Below are 27,187 nucleotides of genomic sequence, written 5' to 3' on the forward strand. Positions count from 1 at the left end.
CTGGTATTATTATATATTAGTGGCATATTATTGGCATAATGTTGGCATAAAATAAATATTCACTCAGTGGTCAATGAATGTCCTATATGCTTGGGTTTATTGCTTTCCGTAATACTGTGACTAGTGTTAGTTTTAAATTGTGGCCTTATTTTACTATAATTTAGAAAACATTTTAAAATTGGCTAGGTGATTCATTTGTTGTACATATTTGCAGGTGATTCACTAATAATTTGCCTTTGGTGTATACATATTGTACATATTGGTGTATACTTAAAAGACATTAAAATTGTACAGGCCACTTACAACCATTACAAATGGACGTGTGGTAAATAGTATCTAAGTCATATTCTGTGTTTCAGCAGTGTTGCAACATAGCATATTCCATTCAAAAGTTTGTAATATTCCCATCTTTCTGCTCTGTGTTACCTTGAAAAAATGGCCAACCTTGGTGACTGCATTTCTTTGTGCTTTCACTGCCTCTTTGTAAAATGTAGGGGAGCAAATGAAGGCTGTATATGAAATGCAATAATGTATTAAATTACAGAGCCAAGATGCTTGATGTCACCTTTGGCGACCATAATTAATCTGCTCAGATGTGAAGCAGCCGGAGACACTGAAGCTTTCAATAGCTTTAACAGAGATGCTGCCTGCAGTGCACCAGCAGATGAAGGGAGACATACTGTGACCTGCGCAGTCCCCTCCCTCCTCCTTTTCATTTAGCATAAATTGTTGCCCCCCACCCCCACGCACATACTTCTAAACTGGGGTGAAATTTGTCAACTTGCCCATTGAACAAGCTAATTTTTGTTTTTAATGCCTTGGTGGATTTAAGTGAGCAGGTTCAAGCTCTAAACTCATGACACCTAAAATTCAATCCAAGTAAACTAGCAAGTGATAAAGGGGAACATTTCAACATTTTTATGCAACAGAAGCAATGTACATTTTTACACTTTATCCTCCCACTGCTCCCCAGTAGGTTCATGTTACCTGACTCTTCCATTGATCACCATTGCTCTCATGGCTCTCAGAGGCTGCAGGCAAGGGCAACATACAGGCCTCAATTCATCTTGATTAGATTCAGCCAGTTTCCGTAGCTTGACAGCCATTAGACTAGTAGCTGGTTTTAGATTGCAATCACTGTCTTCATGTGCATGCCTAATTCCCATCACTCATTAAGTATTATAAATAAGGCTGTCCTCACAGCTGTCATTACATGGTGCTGCAAGTGGGCACCATTTCTGGGTATTCACAATTTGATTTGTTTTCCATATAATTTTAGTTGTAACTGATTAATAACCAAATGGAAGATTTGGTAAGAATTTTCAAACAAATTTGGAAGTTCTTTAATACATTTGCGCTAATTAAGCCAGTTAGTATGGTGACTTAAGGCCATATTGTGACATTTTCGCAGTATGAGGCATCACTACTATTTTTGACGGATAAGTTGGGCACATAGAAGTTGTTTTCTTTTCATTTTCTGTTGGTTTTCAGGCTGCTTTTTTCTGATGTCCAAAAAAGGACATTTAAGAAGTAATTTCATCGTCTCTTCACTCGAAGAGCTCATTTGAAAGTCATTTGCAGTTTTGCCTTTGTTGACTTGAGGCTTTCCTTGCTTCAGTCACTGTGCTTCTATCAGAACAGGCAATGGCTGAAAAGAGCAGGTAATTGGGGAGTGGCTCACCAGTAGTCTTTCATATTTAATAGTAGGCAGACAATTCTGTGAGCTGGTGTTTTCTTGCAGGTCCCCACATACTTAACTCTTGACTGGTACTTAGACAGTACCTTGCTCTTAGTGTCTAAACCACAGCAGAGCTGAGTTGAATTTGGGTACCGATAGGCTACTTTGGGTACCGAGATTTGCATGATGTAATCAAGATAGATGTGTCACAGTGAGTCATAGGCCTTTTGGGAAAAGATCCATGCTGCATGCACTCATTAAAGAGCTACATGCTTTTACTGCAGAAATTAACATTGTTTTACTTAATTTTTTGGTTCGTTGAAAGCTTCTCAGTTGTGCTATTTCTTGGGGTGTGTACTGTGAAGCCATCTTTATGACTATTAGCCAGTCAGGCAGACAAGTATGGCACAACTTTCATAGGGCAGCATTTGTTTGCCTTCTGTCGTGCTCTGAGCTACAGCCACTCCTGACGAGGGCTTTTTATGTGCGCCAAGCCTGGCTGCCTGACCACCAGGATTCCACATCCCTCTGGCCCTTGGTTTGACAGCAGGCATCCCACACATGTCATTAAGACACACATTGGCATTTACACAACACAAGCAGCTGCAAAATTTGTAAGACTTGCCTAAGGTATTGTCTATTTAATAGACGCTTTCATATCCTAGTCTCCAGTGTTAGTGGACTGAAAATGTGAGTTACATGTTTTGGTAAACTGACAGCTGAATGATATATTAACTCATCTCAATTATGAAATTTGAATCACTTATTTCTACTGTGGTGATACAGTATGACTTTATTTCCCTTTAATGACTCTCCCGTTAATGTTGGCTCAGGATGCAGTGTTACTAGTTGAGCAACGTCAGAGCAGATATGACAGAACCTCTGTAAGGATCAGGGTTGGGGCTCAGTGCTTGAGACATTGATATCTTAAGAAAGTACAGAACAGCGCTTTCTGTACCTGTCACACTGTCTTAGATAGTCTACCCTATGAAGATCTCCTTAATTTGGAGACAATAATATCTGGTGAAGGGAGGGAAAATGACGAGAAATACAGTGAGGTTCAGTTATGCCAAATCTTCTGTGCTGCTTTTTTATCCCTATACTCTCAGGTTCTGTTTTAATGAGTAGAGCAGCAATGTTTAACAAACAATGGCAGCATGTTCGGAAGCCTCTCACAGAAATTTAAGCCAAAAGTTTTCTTTTATGTGATGTGTTTTGACATATCTTTCAATTTTTACACAGATTCCTGTTGGCATACCTAATCTTTTTTTTTTCTTTTGGATTTTGTCAGGTTTCCCTTGAGCTAGCCAAAAGATGTCTACCATGGTTTACCCACGGGAAGAGAAGCTGGAGAAGTTGTCTCAGGAGGAGATCATTTCCAATACTAAGTTGGTGATCCAAGGCCTGGAGGCCCTGAAGAATGAACATAACTCCATTCTCCACAGCCTGCTGGAGACCATTAAGTGCCTTAAGAAAGATGAGGAGGCCAATTTGGTTCATGAAAAGTCTAACCTGCTGCGCAAGTCGGTGGAGATGATAGAACTGGGCCTGGGGGAGGCACAGGTAAATTGGGGAGACTTGAGAAGGGTTTAAATGGAGACAGTATGCAAATGTGTCTGTGCTTGAGTTTGTTTTTGTGTTCTGCTTGGTATTGCTTGAAAGTATTGCTGTTTCCTAGAGGCTTCCTCATTCTATATTGAGACAGCATGATGATCGTGATTCACTGAAAGCCAACCCTTGTGCTTGGCTTTCCTCCTTCATACTCCAAGTCACTCTATCGACAGCCCCTCCGGCTCATTCCTACCCCCACATCTGTTATGCTGAGTGTCCTGTCTCCCTCCCAGGTAATGATGGCCCTGTCCAACCACCTGAACGCAGTAGAGTCAGAGAAGCAAAAGTTGCGTGCCCAGGTGAGGAGGCTGTGCCAGGAGAACCAGTGGCTGAGGGATGAGCTAGCCAACACCCAGCAGAAGCTGCAGAAGAGTGAACAGAGTGTGGCCCAGTTGGAGGAGGAGAAGAAGCACCTGGAGTTCATGAACCAGCTCAAGAAATACGATGAGGACGTTTCGCCCACTGTAAGTACACTCTGCAGTGCTTACGAGCAGACTGGGTGAAAAGACCAAACCCTCTTAGTTAGGGTAATATGAGGCTTACTGAAGTTTAATGAGATTCCCCCCCCCCCCCAGCTCTTCTAAGTGCTATAAATCAAAAAACAAATATTGTTTTGAGAGGTATTTTGATTACCTGTTTTTCTATTCAGTGCTTAGAAGGGAAATCTTTAGTGTAATAGGATTCCATAAAATGTGCTGAATGGTCATTTTTCTTATGTGCTCACAAGAAAGCAGTACATCAATTCACTTTCACTGGTCATTCAGTTTAGCTTCTGAATTAAAAAGGAAATTGCTTGTCTTTTGTCAAAGGCAGAATGTGATAGAAAGTTTGCTGCACATCAGGAAATGCTAATATAAGTCCTGTGCTATAAACCATCTTGAAGCATTTCTATTTTGCTGTGTGTTGCATTTGTGTTGCTTTGACTTGAGGGTCAGCAAACACTAGAAGAAATGTATTGTGTGAAGACTGACATAGCTACTGTTTGTATTGGGAAGGGAAACTGACGCATGAAGTTTTCGGGTATGGGCTTGTGTTTTGGCTTTCATTGATGCTGATGATGGGGATGGATTTCTGCATACTCTGGCCTTAGTCTTAGTCACTCAAAGAGACTTAAATGGTCAACATTCAGAAATCACTGAAGTAAGCAGAAATGGATTCTATTCTTGTTCTTGGAGCAGATTTTAAGGTTTCTAGACTTTTAAGGGACTGCTCTGTTTTAATACATATGGATGGGTTCCACTTATCCCAAGGGCCATTGAAAACAGAAAATTCTTCTTCTTCACGTCACAAGTTCACATTAGAAATAATTCTCTCTCTCTCTTTCTCTCTCTCTCTCTTTCTCTCTCTCTAATATATCCATCCCTTGGAGCATGAAGGGTACTGAAATGGTCTAATACTGTGTTCTATTAACATTCTATACAAAACATAAGATAATCAAATGGGTGTGCTTGGCGTGCTTCATTTCTAACCCCCTGGGGTTGTTTTTGATATTAATTTCAGTTAGCTGGTCTAGGGTCAGCAACAAAATGTCGGAAAATGTTTGGGAGCAATTTGAAATGAGAGAATTTAGTTTTCTGTCTGCACTGCAAAACTGAACTAGCTTATCATGTCCTAACATTTGAAATTGAAGCATACAGGGTTCTTCTCAAGTTGCACTGGACACAAAGTAAGCTACAGCTACTGTTGATAAGCTTGTTGATCATGCAGTAAATTGAAAACCACTCACACATTTATGGGCTACATGTTACCAGAGTGCCTCCCCATTATAAATCGATGCAGTTTACTCCATTTATTTGTTTATCTGTCTGGAGCAAGAGATCGTGTGCACCTTTGTTGCATATCCCAGTGTTTTATTTAAATGCTTTTTGGCTGAGCATGTTTTATGCGAAATGGCAATTTGAAAGTAGGTTACAAAATGACTAACACATCTTACACTCTCAGTTAAGTTCAATATTAGCTTCATTAGTTCCGCGTTTGGTGTGGGAAGATGGTGGCATGAATTCACATTTGCAGCAGCCTCACCCAGTACTGGTGGGAGAAGATGGCGACGCGAACTTACGTTTGCAGCGGCCTCACCCAATACCGTCCATGCAGTGCCTTTGTCCACGTCTTCATTTAATGGATGGGAGAGGTTGGTCTGCTGCATCCTGGGCCCAGGGACCACGGCCCTGCCTGGAGCTGTACCTGAAGAGGAAACACCGAGGGCAGTCTGACAGGATGTAGACGCAGGGCAGGCTAAGCTAACTGCTAGCCCATGCAGACTGGCAGTTCCGATAACACCTAGGGTGGTCTGGCAGCGGCCTTGCTTAGCATTGACTGTGTTTTTGGTGTCATCGTGTGGAGTGCGGGGAGGTGTGTCAAAGGTGTCTGGCTGGGAGAGCTGGCATTGGATCGGCTGGGAGAGCTTGGTCTGCTGCGTCCGGTGGGCCCAGGGACCACAGCCCTGCCTGGAGCTGCGCCCGAGGAGGAAACACCAAGGGCCGTCTGACAGGACGTGGAAACGGGGCAGGCTAAGCTAACTGCTAGCCCATGCAGACCGGCAGATCCAACAGTCATCCTGGCTGGCGTTCGTTCCCTTGGACAGTGATTTTTTTTTTTTTGTAGTTTGATACACATGTTCTTGTAGTTTTTAGATATGTGTTTTTGTCTGTGTTGCGCTGCTTTGGCTGGGGTAAACGATATTTGTCATTTCATTTCACGTATTCAAGTACATGAAATGAAACGACAAATAAAGTGTTCCTGATTCCTGATGAGAGTCTAGACATGAGTTGCTAATTGCCTAGACCGCATAACCTCAACTGGTAGGCTCCTTACTAGTCCAACAGCAGGTTCACGGTTGGAAGTGTGTGTTCACCATATTGTCTAAAATTCAGTTTATCCGGCCACTTTTATGTTGTTTGTCTCATGGGATGTAGTAACTATACACTGATGAGCCAAAACATCGTGTTCCTCAAACCATTCCCGAACAATGAATGCAGTGTGGCAGTGTGTATTATCCTGCTGAAAGAGGCCACTGCCATCAGGGAATACCATTGCCATGAAGGGGTGTACCTGGTCAGCAGCAATGTTTAGGTAGGTGGCATGTGTCAAATTAATGTCCGAATGAATGGCCGGACCCAGGGTTTTCCAGCAGAACATTGCCCCGAGCATCTCACTCCCTCCACTGGCTTGTCATCTTCCCACAGTGCATCCTGTTGCCATCACTTCCCCGCGGAAATAGCGCACATGTACTGTAGCGATCGACGCCTTTAAGCATACTCCCCTACATCACACACACCCCTAGACAAAGTGAGCAAATGAGTTCAAAAAGCAGTATGGGTGTACTAACAAGCCGACACAAACAAGAAAGTGGTCAGACCGTCCAAGAGTGTCTGTCACTAGCCTGCCAACCCCTGGCAATGTGAAAAAAAGTCTGTAATTTATAGTTCACTCATTCTACAGAATTGAATTATTCTCCAACTCCATCCTTATCTCCGTGGACCCACCATCACACTGCCCAGGTTCCAGGATGGCCATTCCTTGGAACCGACGTCAGCGGCGCACCGGACGGACTATGAGATGTAACTCCGGAGTGTTGGAAAATTACTTATCGTGACTATTGTTAGATGCAAGAGGTGTCACTTGGGTTTATTTTTGTTGGCCAACTGTTGAGTTGAGTTTCAAACTGAGTATTTTTGTTTGTTTACCAGGATTCCGAAGAGGAGTTTTTTTTTTTTTTTTTAGATAAAGACTCCATTCATTATCCGAACTGCTTATCCTGCTCTCAGGGTCGCGTGTATGCTGGAGCCTATCCCAGCAGTCATTGGGCGTCAGGCGGGGAGACACCATGGACAGGCTGCCAGGCCATCACATAGGGCCGACACACACACACACATTCATACCTCGGGGCAATTTTAGTATGGCCGATTCACCTGACCTACATTACATGTCTTTGGATTGTGGGAGGAAACCGGAGCACCCACGCAGACACGGAGAACATGCAAACTCCACACAGAGAACGACCCGGGACAACCCCCAAGGTTGGACTTCCCCGGGGCTCGAACCCAGAACCTTCTTGCTGTGAGGTGTCCACGCTAACCACTGCACCACTGTAACGCTGAGATAAAGACTCATTCATAGGAAATTTAACCGTGGGTTTTGTATTGAGTACTAACTGTATAATACACTGTGGTGGACTTCAAATTCTTATGCATTTTGTGTTTCTTGCTGTGGGCACCCAACACCTTATCACCAGTTTGTGGTTTGTCCCCAGTGGTACTCACCACTGCCGACCGGGAGCACCCCACAAGCGTTGCCATTTCAGAGATTCTCTGACCCAGTTGTCTGGCCATAACAATTTGGCCCATGTCAAAGTCGATCGGGTCTTTACTCCTGCCCATTTCAGCTGCATCCAACACATTGACTATGAGAACTGATTGTTTGCTTACCATCTAATCTACCCAGACCTTGACATGTGCCCTTGTTTGGAGATGATCAGTGTTATTCAGTTCGTCTTTGAGTGGTCATAATGTTTTGGCTCATCAGTTTGTAAGTTTCATGCTTTTCATGCTAGCATATGGCAAGCGGAGTAAGCGTTAGTTTAGTAGGAATAAAGCTGTCTGCATTTTGTAAATAAGGTGCAAATTATTAGCAATAGAGCATATTTCAAATTTAAAGACATGATTTTTTTAATTTCACAATATAATGTTGTTATTTAATGAAAGCTATCCTCCTTTTTGCCATATCTGTCCTATCTTGCTCACACAAAGTCATTCCCCGCATGTGGAGATGGGGAACAGTACAGAGTAGTGTTTGGAAGGGGAAATATTCTAATAGCAGTTGATATTTTGGTGTGTTCTCCTCTTTTTCTTAGGTTTTTCTGTAATTTTATCTCTTAATGTATGGTAAGAACTGTTCATTTATATTGGGTAGCAGTGTGGTTTGAGTGTTAAATTCTAGGAGTTAGAGTCTCCTGTTCCCCACTTCTTCATGCACCTACACTAAATTCACTCAACATGCCTTCTTGGCTATGATATGATTACAGTGTAGCACTCAGTGATGCCAGCTGGTATCATAATACTTGAATTATCTGCTAATTGCTGACTCTCTTGTAAGTTGCTTTGGGTAAAAATGTCTGCTAAATGTAAATGTAATAGGATTGAAATGAATTCCTATTCCATTTAGTCGATTCAGTGAATTATCTACAAGTCTTTCACTACTTTTTCTTTCTTCTCTGAAACATTTCTTAACCAATGGCTTGATTAATTGTGAAAATATTCAGCAGGGTATTCATTTACCAAATAATTAGTAGCTGTAGCCCTAATCTGATCTTGGTACAATGTCCATGGTCTGAGTAAAAAGCTGATTTGTGATGTGATCCCTCAGCAGGAGGAGAAGGATGGAGAAACCCCGAAGGACTCTTTGGATGATCTCTTCCCCAATGATGAGGAGGAGCATGGTCAAGGCAGTAAGAACATTGCTATCCATTATTATATCTCTCACAGACTGCACTGCATAACCAGATAATATTGCTTTTCTGTATTGGTTCTGTCATGAAGTGAGATGCCCTCCATTTTGGAAAAATAAAATACAAATGCAGATAATGATTGTTAACCCACAGTTAAACAAGTCATGGCACGTTTAGGGGACAGGAGGTAATATATCATTAAAAATTTTTTTTTAATTTTTCTGAAATGATCATTTTACTTGTTAACACTGATTCTGATAATCTACTCTTTATCTGATTTAACTCTGAAACAGTCAGTGGCTTTTAAGGTTTTCAGACATTGAATATTTTGAAACAACAATTTACCCTTCCGTGACTACTCCTTGATAATTGAGCTTTAAAGACCTGTATTTTAAAATTTCAATAAAATTGACTTAGTATGTAATTGCTGAGTTTCTCTTTGAAATTTCCCCCTCAAACATTATCGCCCTTTGCACCGGACAGTGTGCCCATCAGCGTTCCCTCTTTCCCTATAGTGCTCCATTCAAAACTATATTCCCAACTATCAAATTACAGTCCAAACCTGCTGCACAGATATAATTACTAGAATATTCTTAGAACAGAGGTTTAATGAGGCTGATGAGTACATTAGTGGTGACCATGTAATTGTTGCATACTTTCATATAACGGTGTGATAAAGATAATTATTTGAAGACGAAAGCAGACGTGGCTGTGGCCAAGGTACACAATGTCAGGTGACCAGATGCAGGACAGAGGTTGAAATTTTGAACCATAAAGCCAATCAATATGTGTTTGGGACATGACTCAGAAATGCATAGAATATGGTAAATATAATGTGAAGCTTTCGTCTAATTATCTGTAGTTACAGTTAAATGGATTGCATTTATATAGCGCTTTCCTAGCTGCAACAGCCACTCGAAGTGCTTTATAATCAGTGAATGCCTCACATTCACCCAAGCACACACACACTCATACACCAATGGCGTCGTCAACTATGCAAGGTAACAGCCTGCTCATGGGGAGTAGTTAGGGGTTAGGTGCCATGCTCAGGGACACCTCGACATTTTTTTGTCGGGGAGAGCTGAGGATCGAACCGGCAACCTTCCAGTTACCAGACGACCTTCTCTACCTACTGAGCCACGGTCACCCCAGTTATATCATAATGCCACCTAGATATCTGCTTTTTTTTTCTTTTTCAAATGTCCATGTGTCAATGACCAAGTTTAACAAAATAAAAACCACTTTGTCTATCAAATTAATCCCAGCAATCTCAGGTTGATGGGGTAAACTGTGTGACTTCAAACTATGGTTTGATTAATTGTACTGTAACCTAGTATTTCCTGCATGTAAATGTACCTAGTGATATAATTAGGTCAATGTTTTTGCTTTTGGTTTCAAAGCTGACTTTTATCCTCTGTGTGACCTCTAAACCTACAGTGCAGCATCAGCACAACAGTGCAGCCGTGGCAGCAGCCCAGCAGGGAGGCTATGAGATTCCGGCCCGCCTGAGGACCCTGCACAACCTGGTGATCCAGTATGCCTCCCAGGGCAGGTATGAGGTGGCTGTGCCACTCTGCAAGCAAGCCCTGGAAGACTTGGAGAAGACCTCTGGACATGACCACCCCGACGTGGCCACCATGCTCAACATCCTGGCCCTTGTCTATAGGTTAGAACAAAGCACCTTTTTCCTGTTATGCTTTTCCATTATCACCCAGACCCTGAGTATCCTCAGGATGGTTTAGTGTGAGTTGTAGCTTACAGACACATATCTCACTGTTGTCTCTTATTCTCTCTTATATGCAGGGATCAGAACAAATATAAAGAGGCTGCCCATTTGCTCAACGATGCCCTGTCCATCCGTGAGAAAACCCTAGGCAAAGACCACCCTGCTGTAAGGGTCCATCATCCATCATCAGCATGACAACTACATCTCTGATTGGATACATTTAAATAGGATGGATTAGTCATCTGGTGTTGGTTCATAGTTGCACAAAGACTGTGAACTGGGAGGCAATAACAGCATGGTCTGCCTTATTTACCCTTCCACTCAGCAACTCCTTAGATTTGCTCCTCTATTGAAGTATTGATTTTTTATCCAGTGTTCACAGACACAAAGTCTCTTAATTCCTCAACAACATACATTTCCTTAAAAATCCCAAATCGTAAGTTGTAAAATGTATGACATTTTTCATATTTTTATACCAATTTTAGATGGGGAGAAAAACTGTAAAGGTATGATGGATTAAAAAAAAAAAATTTAACATCATGGCACCATTGGATGACAGCATTAAGCCAAATTAAGCAATTAGAGCATTATGTTAGTCCATGAGCTCAAAAGCTTTGCCGTCTTTCTTACTGCCACTTACTCATTGTTACACTGCTTGATCCCCTAAACAGAATAACAAATTACCAGAACAGGTGCTTTCCCAGATTGGATGCTGTTCATATTCAAATTTTTTTTATGCCCGCCAGCACTAGAATAATCTCCAGTGTTTTAATGTTGAACTGCCAGGAATTCATCCAAAAGAGGAAGAAACAGGATGCAATAGTTCTGTTTGTAGCAACTCTTAACTGAATTGTAACTCTGCTTTCCTCTGTCTGTTTGTGTCTGTCCAGGTTGCCGCCACATTGAACAACCTGGCCGTGTTATATGGGAAGAGGGGGAAGTACAAGGAGGCTGAGCCTCTGTGTAAGAGGGCCCTGGAGATCAGAGAAAAGGTATCATTTCCCTGGACTACATCACTAGAGCTGCCCCCAATTCTATCTAGGCCTCATTCACAAGGGTGAAACCAATGAAGTTAGCTATTTCTAATAAAGTAATTAACAGCGGTGGTGATTATGAGCTTCAATAGGAACAACTTTTACACTAGTTATTATTAAAAAAAAACTGACGAGAGCAAATGTCGTTCTTAAATTGTCAGTGCAATTTCTGCTGGGAACCATTCCTGTATCTGAGGGGGGTCACAGGATTTAATTGAGAGCACAGCTGAAAATGGATGACAGGCGTTGGGGGAGTGAAGTAGGAGTTAGATATGAGACACAGCGAACCTCACAGCGAGGCATCATGGAGTGAATAAAGTCTCTGTGCGTCAGTGCCCTTTTCAGCATGCTCGCTATTGATTAGCCTGCTTTTTATTATATCGTCTCAGCCTTGAGTGCCTTTAGAGAGAAAGCGCTATAGGGGTAGAGAAGAGAGAGGCATGGAAAAGCCAGAGTAGCAGAGGCAGAAACAAACTGATCTGCTACCATTGTTATGATGTAGATGGTCAAAAAATATTAATGAGTTTATAGTCTTGGCGTTTGAGAGATTGGCGTCTTTCTCCTAACCTCAGTGAATTACTTTTTCTTGTTTCCCATCAGGTCCTGGGGAAGGACCACCCAGATGTGGCCAAGCAGCTGAACAACCTTGCTTTGCTGTGTCAGAACCAGGGCAAGTATGAGGAGGTGGAGTACTATTATTGTCGTGCCCTTGAGATCTATGAAAGCAGGCTGGGACCCGACGACCCCAATGTGGCCAAGACCAAGAACAACCTGGTGAGAGAATGGCACATATCTTCCAGCCATATCAGCCTGAAAATGTAAACAAGCTTTTGCAAGAGCCTCAGTCTGTTTTGAGCTATGGTAAGGCTAGAGAGAAGGATAGTTTGTTCAGTCATTGACAAGGTAGCCTTGGTTTCTTTGGAGGTGTTTGGTATGTCAGTGTTTATTTTTTTTTTGCGTTTTTATTGGGGGGAGGGGGGGCTTTCAATAGTTTTTTGTTTTCTTTCTCAGATAGTTTTCAATTGATTTCTTTTGGCAAGCCAGAATGAAAGACAGGTGCAGGATTCTGTTCATCATGTTAAGTCTCCCTTGGTTAAAAGTCAGAAAAGACAGGAGTTTCCTTCTGCTGGTATTCAGATATACATTCCAAGGTGTTTCATTTTCTATTGTTGAACACATCTCAACATGAGGGACAACAGCTTCATTAAAAGTCATTACAGATGGGCACATACGATGGGAAAAGGAATGCTCTCATTAGCATGGCTTGTGTGTCCACCAGGCCAGCAGGGCTTTGTATGGTGCCAGCATTCCTCTTGCTCTGTGAGGCCTTGCTTTTCCCATCTTTTCTAACTAATGACTTGTGAGGGGATATAGCACAGTATAGTCCTATAAAACCTTTTATATCTGAACTTGATAGTAGGAATATGCTCACAGACCACTCCTGCTCTCTGTGGTTCAGCAGATTTTGTTTGATCTACCATGACAAAGTCATTTTTGTCTTCTTTTCCAGGCTTCCTGCTTTTTGAAACAGGGGAAATACAAGGAGGCTGAGATTCTGTACAAAGAGATTCTGACCCGGGCCCATGAGAAAGAATTTGGATCAGTGGATGGTAAGGCCTTATAAAGGACTCTGTAGTTGATATGCCTGCAATGTTTGATGATGTGTTCACTATGGGGAGAGTTCTGTTCGAAATGTCCTCTAATCAAGAAGATAATGTGATTTGTCCAAAACTTAATTGTCTGTTCTCGCCTGAGCCCCACCTGCCTCACCTATGTTCAACCTGCTCTTTGTCTCACATCAGTGGACAGGGTCAGTTGTGGAAACGGGGTTAACAAGTGGACAGTGTTCTAAACAGGGTGACAGGCTTCACCATTCAGAGGACTCAATGGATTTTTGCAGAGAAACTCTGAAGAAATAAAGAGACATTAAAAAAGGGTCAAAGATGAACTCTAGCTTTCTATATTGGGGTTAGATTTAGCATTTGATGATCAGCCTCAAGGGATTAGGTTGCCTACTTTGAAATGTCACATTACTCATAAAAGAAAAGTGAATTGATGCAAAGGACTGCCAAGAAGCTTTCCAGGGAAAACCAAAAGTGCTTTAGAGCGTGTCAAAGTTTTGTTCTTATTCTTTTTCTTTTTTTTTTTACTTGATGAATTTTGACACAAGTTCGTAGACAAGTGCTCAGTGCTTTTGTTTTCGTTGCTGTTTCATCTTGTTGGTTGACAGCAGGTAAAACACAGCATAGCAACAGTAGGAAGCAACAGTTTTCCACTTTTCTTGTTTTGTATTCATGTCTTTTCTTTGAGCATATCGTGATGGCGTGTTGTACCAGTAGTACTTCTAAAAGATTATTAAATACATTTTTATACAAAGGAGTATATCCATGATATCACCAGTACATAGAAAATAATTGAATTGAATTGACATTTTAGTACTAACACTTTAAGTGCATCATGAAGCATGAAAAGCACAAATGAGAAGATGCTATGTTCAAGAAATCTGGCATTGTCGTTATGTTGTCTTCACTACGGCGTAGAAGCTGCAGCTATCCAACTAGCTAAAACCTAAAAAAAAACTAGATAAACTCTTGCTTGCAAAATTATGATTTGAGTTGTAGTAAGCTTTACTTGCTGTTTACTGTGGCTCTTTACACCATCTTATACAAGACAGAGTGAAAACTGAAACAAAACAAAAAAAATCACCATTTTGTTGGTAGCATGCTTTTTTGTCAAATGTAAATACATGTAAATAAAACCTTTAATTACAAACCAATCAAACGGTTTTTCATGTAAATAACTTTTTTAACATTAACTTGTAAGTACAACAATGAAATTATTTACTTAAGACATTGCCTATGTGGCGTTTACAGTGTGGGTTGTTTAGTATTTCCTTAGCGTCGTAACTAAACGAACGCAAACTAGACAAATTAAGCCGACTTCCTTAACATGGCTGACAGGAAGTGATGACTAACACTTATCAAAATAAAAGTTGTCAAAATAAAAACCCACTCATAATTATGCCTTAAAGGCAGCACAGTTGTGTTAAAAAGGTGTTCCGCACCTTTAAGTCCTTGGCCATCTTGTAGTGTAACCAAATGTTTGCAAATTGCGTGTATGGTTTTTGTTTTCTATTTCTTCTATTTGTTTTATTTTGTTGTCCAGAAAATGTGTATCTTTTCTATTTTCTAGAGGTTAAACAAAGACCCTATTGTGGAAAAATATCTTTGTTTCTTCTTACAAACCTTCAAAGTTAGTTTAGGGGCAAACCTTTGCACCATCTCTAATTTTGAGTACACTGTGACCAGTACGTTTACATGCACAGTTTAGTCGAGCTATGGTATAGCTCGATTAGTTCATTAGTCCGACTACTGACTTTGGTCCCAGTATACATGCACGGGAGGGAAATCGATTTACTGAGGGAGTCATGTGGGCTCCGCTACGATAGGTGGCAATATGCACTCTTTCAGCTTGTTTGTATTGGGCCATTACCGGTTGACCTATTACGTCACACACGCAGAGCACAACAATCGTTGTAGTGAACTAGGAAGTTAGCAACCTCTCTTAAGAAGAAGCAGTTAGCAACCCAGAGCTAAACTGGCACAAAGCTGGACAACTTTGCGAATCTATACATAGCACCGAACGCGGATCTGCTCCGGCGTCCTTTTAAACCCTGCCCCGACCATCTGCTCGGCTACTTTTTTGAATAAGTCGCCATTTCTTGTCTTCCTCCCGTCCATGTATTTTAAAATGTTCAGCTCTTTCAACTGAGTAAGCATATACTCCGTCTCTTCATCCGTCCAAAAATGAGCTCTCGATGTTTTCGCCATGTTTGCAGTTACTGGCTTCCTCTTCTTGTGTCCCCCTCTTCTTCTGTTTACGCTGTTCGACTTCCGGGTCAGACTTGGTGCGCGGAAAGTTAGCGCGTGCGCAGATCGCCTCGACCAGCTCCAGTCCGACTAAGGTGTATACATGCAGAAGTAAATCGACTTCCAATCGCATTATCTGGATGTGTTAGTCCGACTATTAGAACTTCGATTTCAGTCGAGCTAACGTGTTTACATGCATTTTAAAAGTCCGGTTTTAGTCGGACTAACGCAATAATTCGATTTTTTAAGTGTCATGTAAACGTTATTGGCTTCTTTTTTTTGGTCTGTAAAAAGCAGTTTTGACCAGTAACCACAAATGCTGGTCAGATATCTATTTCTATCTTAAACAAAGGCATCATTCTTTCATCAGCAGTCTCATTGCCTGGTAATACAATCTGAAAGCAATGGTTATTTATCAAACTGCTGGTACAGTGCATACGGAAAGTATTCACACCCCTTCACTTTCCCCACATTTTGTTATGTTACAGCCTTATTCCAAAATGGATTAAATTCCTTTTTTTTCCCTCATCAATCTACATACAATACCCCATAATGACAAATCGAAAAAGGTTTTGTAGAATTTTTTTAAATTTATTAAAAATAAAAAACTGAAATATTGCATGTATATAAGTATTCACGCCCTTTACTCAGTACTTGGTTGAGGCACCCTTGGCAGCGATTACAGCCTCAAGTCTTCTTGGGTATGAAGCTACAAGCTTGGCACACCTATATTTGGGGTATTTCTCCCATTCTTTTCTGCAGATCCTCTCGAGCTCTGTAAGGTTAGATGGGGAGCGTTGCTGCACAGCTATTTTCAGGTCTTTCCAGAGATGTGCAATGGAGTTCAAGTCTGGGCTCTGGCTGGGCCACTCAAGGACATTCACAGACTTGACCCGAATCTACTCCTTCGTTGTCTTGGCTGTGTGCTTAGGGTCGTTGTCGTGTTGAAAGGTAAACCTTCGCCCCAGTCTGAGGTCCTGAGCGCTCTGGAGCAGGTTTTCATCAAGGATCTCTCTGTACTTTGCTCCATTCATCTTTCCCTCGATTCTGACTAGTCTCCCAGTTCCTGCCACTGAAAAACATCCCCACAACATGATGCTGCCACTACCGTGCTTCACTGTAGGGATGGTATTAGCAAGGTGATGAGAGGTGCCTGGTTTCCTCCAGACGTGACGTTTGGCATTCAGGCCAAAGAGTTCAATCTTGGTTTCATCAGACCAGAGAATCTTGTTTCTCATGGTCTGAGTCCTTTAGGGGCTTTCTGGCAAACTCCAAGCGGGCTGTCATGTGCCTTTTACTGAGCAGAGGCTTCCGTCTGGCCACTCTACCATAAAGGCCTGATTGGTGGAGTGCTGCAGAGATGGTTGTCCTTCTGGAAGGTTCTCCCATCTCCACAGAGGAATGCTGGAGCTCCGTCAGAGTGACCATCGGGTTCTTGGTCACCTCCCTGACCAAGGCCCTTTCCCCCGATTGCTCAGTTTGGCTGGGCGGCCAGCTCTAGGAAGAGTCCTGGTGGATCCAAACTTCTTCCATTTACGAATGATGGAGACCACTATGCTCTTCGAGACCTTCAAAGCTGTAGAAATTTTTTGTACCCTTCCCCAGATCTGTACCTCGATACAATCCTGTGTCGGAGGTCCACAGACAATTCCTTTGACTTCATGGCTTGGTTTTTGCTCTGACATGCACTGTCAGCAGTGGGACCTTATATAGACAGGTGTGTGCCTTTCCAAATCATGTCCAATCAATTGAATTTACTAGAGGTGGACTCCAATCAAGATGTAGAAACATCTCAAGGATGATCAGTGGAAACAGGATGAACCTGAGCTCAATTTTGAGTGTCATAGCAAAGGGTGTGAATACTTATGTACATGCAATATTTCAGTTTTTTATTTTTAATACATTTGCAAAAATTTCTACAAAACCTTTTTCACTTTGTCATTATGGGGTATTGTGTGTAGATTGATGAGAAAAAAAGGAATTTAATCCATTTTGGAATAAGGCTGTAACATAACAAAATGTGGGGAAAGTGAAGGGGTGTGAATACTTTCCAGATGCACTGTAGATACTCAACAATGTACAAAACCACACAGGGTGTTAATTTCCCACCCTGAAATCCAGTCCTTTTATAATCATTGTGAGTCAGTGTTACTTTCCTAAATTGTAATATAAAAAGCTCTGTGAAATTTACTAATACACTCGCTACAATTAACTTTGTTTGTTCTTTTGGCTTTTCAGTGGTTTTGAAAATCACTGAAAATCATCCTATATCCACTTGGACCCCACCAAACATTTAAAGTGGTCTTTACCTCTTCCACTGTAGTTGTACTTGTATAGAACACTTCTCCTGTCTCTCTGCCTGCAGCTGAAAACAAGCCTATCTGGATGCATGCAGAGGAAAGGGAGGAGATGAGCAAGGTGAGCCCTCTGAGCCACTGTGCATATATGCTCATGTGATTCAAATTTTGATTACAAATTCCCATAAAACGTACAGAGAAAATGCACAGCAAATGTCAAAGACGCTTGTGTCCAAGCAGAAAAAGAAGTTTTACTCTGTTCTTGAAAAGTATTAAGTTTCTTTTTGTTATAAAGGGCATCTCATATATATGCCCCCGGAGGCATATCTTATTATAAGTACACACAACAGAAATGTTGTAGATCCAGTTGAGCCACCTCCCCCTTTCACGCTCTTCCTGCTGTGTTGTATTTACTTCCAGGGCAAGCACAGAGATAACACTCCGTATGGGGAATATGGAGGCTGGTACAAGGCCTGCAAAGTCAACAGGTGAGGCCTGGTGGGAAAGTGTACCTGGTGGGAAAGTGATAAGAAATTACCATACACATTAGTACAGAGCCGTACAACGACAATTAGGGTCCAGACTTTGAAAAACGTCCATCCAAACGTTGTATTAAAGTTGTTCCAGCAGCATTACATTATCTTTCATTTATAAGAAGGCAATTTGAGTCGTCAACAATCACTGTAATATGCTTCTGAAAAGACTTGTAGTTGCTTTTGCAGTGCTCACCTAAACTATCATTTTTTATATCAATATTCCTTTTGTTTTTACAATTCATACCCATCACCCTAGAAATGTAGCAGTTGACAAATCTGTTTATCTGCTTTGATGAATTCTATGCCCTGTATCAGCTCTGGTGTAAATATTTAGTGTATGTATCTTTGTGTGCATTCTCAGCCCCACAGTGAACACCACTCTGAGAAACCTGGGAGCCCTGTATCGCAGACAGGGCAAGCTAGAGGCCGCTGAGACCCTGGAGGAGTGTGCCACAAGGTCTCGCAAGCAGGTCTGTGGCATTTTCAACTTTTTCAAGCTTTGTGTGAACCTACAAGAAAGTGATTGGAAGGCCCCTGTTGCATGAAGATGCTCTATTAAATCTGGTTATTCCTTTTGCTTCCATACATTAATGTTGCTGTCTAAATTTGGAATTGGTGTCCCATGATAGGGCAGTGAATCTCATGCTATTTTTTTCCCCTCTCTCTACATTGCTTTGGATCCAGAGCAACACAGTAAGTGGTTTCTTTCTAACTGATAGCCTTACTAGAGCCTCCACCAGTCACTCCTAACACCCCTCCCGATCCCATTTCTTAGCCATTTTGATTTGCCCATGTCTCTGTGATGCTGCTGTGATGATGCATTGAGACGAGCAGCGAGCATTCATCTAGTAACCTCATGTGATTTTGGACTAAGGCCGTATCTGTAATGGCAGATAGTGTCTCAGTCAGAGGTATCAATGGAACGGAAATGTGTAACGTGTATGTGTTAACTCTGCCAGGGCATCGACCCTATCCACCAGACTCGCGTGGTGGAGATCCTGAAGGATGGGGATGGCGACAGGCGGAGGAGCAGGGACAGCCTGTCTAGCGTTAAGTACGAGAGTGGTTCCGAGACTGGCGAGGAAGTGAGTATGGGCGTGGAGTGGAACGGGGTGAGTACAAATCCACTACTGTTAAGTCACAATGGCCAGTTGCCTCATAACAGGGACAGGATGGACATAACAAAATTTATGGACTGGCATAGAACATCCTCAAATCATAGCCTCTTAAATTCTGACATCAAAATGGCCAGTTAAGTTACTATGCACTGTTCAGTCCAGGCTCTGGTACTGGACACAAGCTGTATCTGTTCCAGTCCATCAACTCTCTTTAAAGCGTTACTCAACAACGTACCCATTAAAGGGCCATGTATATTGCTTTTTATTGCACCAACACTAACCAGCGGATTTCACTAATTAGTCTTCTTCCATCTGGCATATAGAAGGTGTGCTAATTGGTGAAATCTGCTGGTGTAGTGTAGGGTGGAATTAAAATTATATGTGACTCCCTGTGGCACTTGGTTGAATACCGCTGCTCTGAAAGTATCCTCTCCTTCCCATGAGGGCTAACTGGAAATCTTTTTTGACAAATGCAAAGCTGATTGAGTGTCTTGGCATGCTGACTCGGCTGCTTGACTTAAGCTGAGTTTGCTCAGGATTAGATCCTCGTGTTTTATTGTTCAGTGCTTGTGAATGAATTCTAAGTGTCTTGAATAACTGGTTGTGTACAATGTTGCTGGTAATGCTTCTACAGACCGAGGGGAAATGAAAAGGCACAGGCTCACTGAGGCATCCTGACTGTAGTGAATGTCCCATTGCATCTTGAACGTCCCATGAAATGGCATTTAGAGCACCGCAAATGTCCACAATTTGATATATATCTGAATGAGACAACGGTCAAGTAGGATTTAGAGAAAGAAGAGTTTGATTTGACTAACAGTAAGTCATGGCTGGGCATTTTTAGAAGAATGTGGACATCAACATGCTGTTGTCTAGTTTCAATTTCGTGGGAGAAGATCACTTGTCTTCAATCTTACTCCAGTTTGTTGGACTTTTTTTTTTGTTGTGTGCCCGCAAGTATGGTGTGACATAACTAAAAAGTTATATTTTTTACAGAAGTAAAAACATTATTCTAATGAACACAAAAGTGCAGTTAAAAGAGGTAACAGGGATGAAAATACGGTTTTCATTTCATGGGACCTTTGAAGATCCACATCCTCATGTGGATGTCTCATGTTTTCATTTGTTTCTTGATTATTTTTTTTTTAAAGCCAAACACTTCTTAAGCATGTCAGTATCTCATCTTACGCTCCCCTCGCCAGGGCAGTTTACTAGAAACTGACATCTAGTGTTTCTGTTTGATGTTCATCTCCGCATTAAGGTGGTAAACCTGCATTTCATTTTCTTTGTACTGCTGGGTTCTTTTTTAAATCTGATATTGCTCGTCTTTATGGACCACTAAACCTATATTTCCGTCCTCTCTGAGAGGTGTTAAAGCAGCATATCATCTTTTAGCAGTTTATCGCCATTTCTCAACATAAGTAGATACCTGCTCCAGCCTGAGAAAGGTCCATTGATGAGCCTTACCTAAGCCTGTGGGCAGGGACTTTACCAGCAGAGATGCCTCATCTGAGTCTGTGCCTGTGCCTCCCTTCTCACTAGTGCACCCATACCCTTTGCTGCACCAGCCCTATCCAAACATGCATGTAGCACTGCCAGCCCTCCAGGCTCACCCCTAACATGCATACTTACGGACCATTTGTGTTTGGTATGTCTCCACTTGGTTTGAAATGAGCTATTTTGAATGGTAACCTTATGTGCACTGTACTCTCTTAAGTGAGAGTGTGTAAAAGAGTTGTTTTTATGTTGGTTGGGTCATCATGAGTGATTGCTGAATGAATATCTCATCAATTGAAATCTGCACACATTTCATATGCATAGCTTAACAATTCAAATACACCCTAATACTTACTCCCATATAGGCAATACCATGTATATTAGTCTGAATTCAAGTCTCTAAGGCATGTAATGGCTGAGTGTGTGCAAGCTCTTCCATTATCCTCAAAATAGCCACAGCAATAGAAATCGTAACTAGCAAGGGGAAGAACATTCTCACATAATTAAATTTTCATGCTTCCTGCACAACCAGACGAGTTTGTCACGTTGCATTCTGGAGATTTTGACTGAAACAAGGTTTCACCTCTTCCATCCATCCACCCATTCTTCAAAACCAGCAAACACTTCGAGCTGCCCTGCATAGTGTTTTTTAACATTGCATCAAACATATGTACACTGCACATGACACTGCAAAGCATCCTATTTCCTGCCACGTCAGCAGGCTATGTAGATGACCTGTCGGCAGATTTTGTGCCGGTCATTTTGGAACTAAGTGTCTGAGTGGTTAAGTCCCCTGCTTCTGAGGACCACATGAGTTCTCTTGCTGGCCAAAGACAAAATCCCAACCAGTCTCAGACTATTCATTCCTATGTCTCCCTTACATTATCTGCCTCTCAGCGTACTCACTGTCATAGATGGATTGATAGATAGAAAGACTGATTGTGCATAAAGTTGAGAACATGCCTCAGCATGACTCATGTCTGATGCACTTTTTTTTGTTGACCTAATTTCTCTGTTAGGTTGCTTAACTTGTTATGACACTCCTACAGCTAATGTTAATTGTGGGCTTCAAAATTATGTTCAGTTGAAAACATTTGAATATGAGCAATATTGCGCATGTCTCATTATGTCTATCACTTCCAGGGACCTTAATGATGTTTTCGTTGACAGAAGTTCATTTATTTAGTTTGTCCTCGACCAGTGAAATTAGATAGTGGAGAACAGTAAGATGTCAGTTGTGCAGTGTGGGCAGCATGTCAGTATGTTTTTTGTTGTCATATTCAGCATCATCAATAATATGTAGCCTTCTTGTGTGCCTGGTTAAAACGCATGATGCGCTGTGTTTGCGTGTGCGACTGGCCGTAGGATAGATGCTTTTATGTGTTGCCTGGCAGTTTGCACGCTCCTTAAATGTCTCCCTGTACTCAAAGTGCTTTTCCTCTTTTCTGTGCATCGCTAACCTATTTCCATGTTGATTGCTCTTGCCATGACAGCCAATCAGCCTACCAATCAAAATTTTTCTCCTCATTCAGTGGATTGTACTCTCCCTTTTGACCTCTGACCTCACATTCCACACAATAAGCTTTGGTTGGTATACACCAGCAAAAAGTAGGCCAGAGGATCAGTGAAGTAGTAATGTAAAAGTGTTTTTTGAAAGGAATATAGGGATAGGCAAGGATTGAGATTATTTTATAGCAATTTGCCTCATCCAAGTATGTGGGTAGGTTTATGGACTTTATCTCGTTAGGTTTATGCAAGATAACTTCCAGTAGGTATGAAGAAATCAAGATGCCTTAGCTTGAACACAGACATGTTAATCAGCACAATGAGTACCAGAGCCTCTCCTCCTATTGTCAGTGTAAAAGGTGAATAAGTTTATGTTTTGCAGTGCTGATGCTTGCAGACGTCCTGTGTCTGTAGTGCACAGTCACCAGCTGGGTGTCGTGTGCCAAGTTTATCTCTGCCCACTGCCAAGAGACACAGGAAAATGTCTGAGTCACAGTGACTGTACCCACCTACTGCATCACCGACCCACTGGGTTGCTGTTGCTGCACCATAAATAAGCTGGTTGTAATTCAACACAGCTGTGGAGTTAGATTTTCAAATGCTTTTATGTGTTGTAATTTGTTCTGTTACGATTTTAGAGAAATAATTTGTATCGAATGTACAGACTTCAGTTCAGTCCTTCAATTCATTCAGAATCAGAATCGTCTTTATTGGCCAAGTATGTTTGCACATCCAAGGAATTTGACTCCGGTTTAGTGGCTCTCAATGTTCTTACACAGAAGTACTTACACTTTATTCAATTCTCCATTCAGTCTCTGATCTAGTATAGACACATTACCAATAAGACTTGGTAAGGAACAGACATATATAGATATTGTCATTAAAGGAATGGTTGGGCTTCCAGGGTTTTTACTGTGCACTACCTGCACAGAGTCGAGCCAACTCATGGATACAATTTTAATGTCTGTGCGAACAGTCTGAAGGTGCGTTGAACGGTGAGTTTAGCTTAGCTCAACAGCTGGATGTCTACCAGGCTCATGAGCAGCTCCTCTCAAAAGAAGGGAGTTAGTTTTAACTTTCAAGTTTATTTGTCATATATGAACAGTAAGTTTATACGCATTTCATTAAACCTTCTCCTAAGCTGATTGTTAATGCTTTTATATGTAAGTCTAGTAATAACAATTTTTCTTGATCAGTGTTTTCAAAATACATGCAAAATCCTCAGAATTCGATAAGTTTGGAGCTATTTTTTCCATAATACGCAATTAAATATATCCATCAATTTCTGTCATAGAAGACTAGACATACATATTATAGGAAAAATATTCAAAACTATAACTGCGACTTGTAGGATTTCACATGTACTTGTGAAAACATTGGTTAAGGAAAATTGTTAATGCTAGACTTAAAATGAAAACTATCAACAGTTGGCTTAGGAGAAGGTATAATTCCCTTTCTTTGAGAGGAGGTGCTAATGATCCCGGTAGACATCCAGCAATTGAGCTCATCGATCAGTGTACCATCAAACTGCACGCACAGGTATAAAAAAGGTATTCACAAGTTTGTCTGTAAGTAAGACAAATACTGAGAACTCCCTAAATGGTACTATCCCTTAAAACATAGAAAAGGCAGGAAACGTAGGTGCACTGATCCTTTGGCACATAGTGTAGGATCGCCATCCCCAAAGCTCTTAATCTTATGTGTGCTGTTTTGTCTTTTTGTCTGTTTTTCTCTCTTTCTCTTTTTATCAGGCCTAAGCCATCAAGATTATTCCTCATCCTTCTCTCCTTCCCCAACACAATAGCAAAGGATGTGTGTTGTCGTTCCCTCTGGCCTTCTCCCCCCACCAAATGAACAGCTCCTCTACCATTCCCGGCGCCCTGGCAGAGAATCAGAATGACCCCTCTTGGTTGTCACCCCTGTCCCCCGTTTCAACTGACAACTGCTGGGATGTTTCAGTCTTCTCATCTCTCCTCCTCCTCTTCTTCTTGCCGTCTGCCCTTTTTCCGGTCTCTTCCCTCCACTCTCCTCCTTTGCTCTCACTAACCCGGTGTCATCCACCCTGTCACAAATTTGTTTATCTCTCTTTCTCTCTCTCTCTGCCTATTTAAAATTGTCATTGCGTGTAGTCTTTCTCTCTGAAGAACTCACAAACTTTTTCTCTCTTCAACACTCGTTAGTAATTTTTCACGTATTCGGTAGATGTATCAGATCAAATTAGCGAGCAGTGTTAAGAATTGAAATTTTGGAAGAAGGCAAAGAAGAAATCACAGGAAGTTGGATCAGTTCATCCTGACGCAACGTTTCTCTCTCAATAAATGTTGTGTCCAGATGAACTGATTCAACTTCCTGCGATTTCCTTACATGGATTATTGCGCATGCATAAAGACACAAAGAAATGTTTTAGGATTTAGAGCAAGTAGGATCAACGTCCCTGTGACTGCACCCTCTGCACCAGACTTGAGTATAAACAGCCTGATGTGCTTTAGAAAATTACCGTCACTATCGAGGTTAGTGGTTTGAATGAGGGGAAAAGATGGATTTTCACACTTGCTCTGCATTGGTCTCACTTTGTATCTGTGCTTGTTGCTAGCCTTGAGCACTTGCAGCCTATTCCTAGAACAAATGAAAGTGAACATAGTGTCAATATCGGCTTTGATCCTGGTGCCTGTATTTCGCCATAGAATATTTCCTTTGAAATTTTTTTTGTTCTCAATCTCTTTGATTTGCTACCTTTTGAAAGTTCATTTCAACTTTTTAAATGTATTTAAATGTCTTTGAATTAAATGCCTAAACAGTTTAAAGAGGTACTGTACAGTTAACAAATGCTATCTTAAAAGTAATGACTAACTTTTACAGCCTAGTTGGGGAGAAACGAGGAGGGGGTTATATTATGGGTCTCCCATAAATATGCATTGGCATTTTTGTTTATATAAATGTATTCTTGATCAGTTTAGTTTTGTATTATTTTATTTGTTTACAATTTTTTTTAAAAGTGTTATCATTTTATTTAATGGCTGAACATAAAGGCAACTATGTTTTAATAGTACATAGCTTTTGCCTGTTGAGAATGACCAGAAATATGGTGCCCTATTAAGTAAGGTATAGGCTGTTAGAATAATGCCGTAAAACAAGCTGTTGTTGCCATAGTAGTTTTTTAAGATGCTCTTCCTGTCTAGAACACCCTTCGTATGACGCAGCATTCACACACGAGCTACTGTGCACTGTGCACAGGTTAGCTGACACTTACAAAGGGAATATGCTACTTTGGCAAATGCTAAACAAAGCTAAAAATTACAAGTAGAGTCCAACCTGGCGCCTCCAGCACACCTATTAGCAACTTGATGAGATTTCTACATCATGGTCTTCAGCATACTGAACTTGTCTGGCCAGAATGTTGCCTTTGACTTATTCGTTGATAAAAGAATAGAATAGACAAGCTGGTCTGACAGCTGGATGGAGGTCTGGTTTCCACGGTAGTAGTAGTGTGTACTTGTGTGTGTTTTTGGTGGTACAAGGTTCACGTCGGCTATAGATACTGTTTTCTTTTTGTGATTTTTTTTTTCCCCAACTCAAAGCTTAATGGAGTATGTTGCCTATCTGACACAGTTCTTTGCAAGTGAACATTGTCACTTTGACGCTGACACCCACTGGAGCAATCTCAGTGTTTGCTCAAAGTCAAATGTCATTTGAGGCATTCAGCTAACTGATTGTAAAATTAAATTTTGTAAAATTACTTCATCTTTATCTTCATCTTTAAAGTGTAATTGTCGGCTGTATTTATAGATTTGCTAAGTGTTTTCATTATATGGCTTTCAGTATGCTACTTGCCTTGATTCTCCATTCCTTACAATTGAGTAGGCCTATACTTCTAATGCAACTCAGAACAAGAGAACTGACAATGTTCATCACATAATTATGACAATATTGTTGTGTTAGTGGAATGCTGACTATTTATTGAACTGTTCTTGTCTGTTCTTGACATATATAGTGTGACTTCAGTTTCCTAAATTGGAAGAAGCTAAATGGTTAAATCTATAAACACAATCTTAGTAAGTAGGACTGCATTATATTTACCATTCTGCATTGTGAAGATTGCAGCAACACTTGTTGGTATTCTCAATAAAGTTTTTCATTTGTGAAGTTTGTGTCTTTTCTGCACAAGATTATTATGCATGTCAAAATACAAATTTGTCCAATTGTAGAAATAGATGCTTCTTTCTTGTGCATCAACACTGGCTTCTGTGTGCGTGGTTTACCTTTGGCAGTTCAAAGCTTTTAACATTTTGAGCTTCTAACGTGTTCATAGTGCCCCCTACTGCTTATAACGCTTTACTACATTATGAATCCAGAACTAATAAACCAAGTGTATACCTTGTGACCAATCTCACTCGCTATTGTTCAATAAATATCTCTTGGGTCTTCGTTAATATTTTTAACATGCATTTTAAAACTGATTTTCACCAAATAAAAAGTCAAAAACGTACATGCAATAAGGCACCATGAAGTGAATTTAATGAGACTATAGAGTAAAATGCTGTAATGTAAAATAATAAAGTGGTAAACGTGATGAAATAAGTCCAGGGTTTTCCACTAGTGCATACACTGTCCATCTGCGTGAAAGCTGGGGGGTCAAAAATGTGAACCAAAGTTGTCTATCACATTTTATTTTATTTTTTTTATTATTAAAGATGGTAACAAACTTTTAAACATTTATAACACTGCTCTTTGGTTAGCTTTCTCTACGCTGTAAAAAATCTGTAATATAACAGCTTTTTTATTTTACATTTTACAGATTTTTCCTGTATTTCATGGAAATGTCAATAAATTTACAAAAATAGACTGAACTTATGTGTCTAATGTAAAATA

General features: G+C 41.0%; 1 protein-coding gene across 3 annotated transcripts in view; it reads left to right on the forward strand.

Moving 5' to 3' along the window:
• LOC130123306 (kinesin light chain 1-like) overlaps positions 1-27,187 on the forward strand; it is a 46,089-nt gene that overhangs the window by 8,877 nt on the left and 10,025 nt on the right. Inside the window, exons 2-14 of one of the 3 annotated variants that reach the window (XM_056292468.1) lie at positions 2,970-3,241; positions 3,523-3,753; positions 8,654-8,735; positions 10,173-10,401; positions 10,539-10,626; positions 11,352-11,453; positions 12,096-12,269; positions 13,006-13,105; positions 17,730-17,782; positions 18,082-18,149; positions 18,559-18,667; positions 19,157-19,282; positions 24,070-26,461. In XM_056292468.1, coding sequence (XP_056148443.1) covers positions 2,993-3,241; positions 3,523-3,753; positions 8,654-8,735; positions 10,173-10,401; positions 10,539-10,626; positions 11,352-11,453; positions 12,096-12,269; positions 13,006-13,105; positions 17,730-17,782; positions 18,082-18,149; positions 18,559-18,667; positions 19,157-19,282; positions 24,070-24,075 — 1,617 coding nt within the window. In that variant the 5' untranslated portion in view covers positions 2,970-2,992 and the 3' untranslated portion in view covers positions 24,076-26,461. Of the gene's footprint in view, positions 1-2,969; positions 3,242-3,522; positions 3,754-8,653; positions 8,736-10,172; positions 10,402-10,538; positions 10,627-11,351; positions 11,454-12,095; positions 12,270-13,005; positions 13,106-17,729; positions 17,783-18,081; positions 18,150-18,558; positions 18,668-19,156; positions 19,310-24,069; positions 26,462-27,187 lie in introns of those variants that run through there. The other 2 variants (XM_056292466.1, XM_056292467.1) reach the window with 2 other exon arrangements.

This window comes from Lampris incognitus, chromosome 13 (assembly GCF_029633865.1).
Source record: "Lampris incognitus isolate fLamInc1 chromosome 13, fLamInc1.hap2, whole genome shotgun sequence".
Classification (NCBI taxonomy): domain Eukaryota; kingdom Metazoa; phylum Chordata; class Actinopteri; order Lampriformes; family Lampridae; genus Lampris; species Lampris incognitus.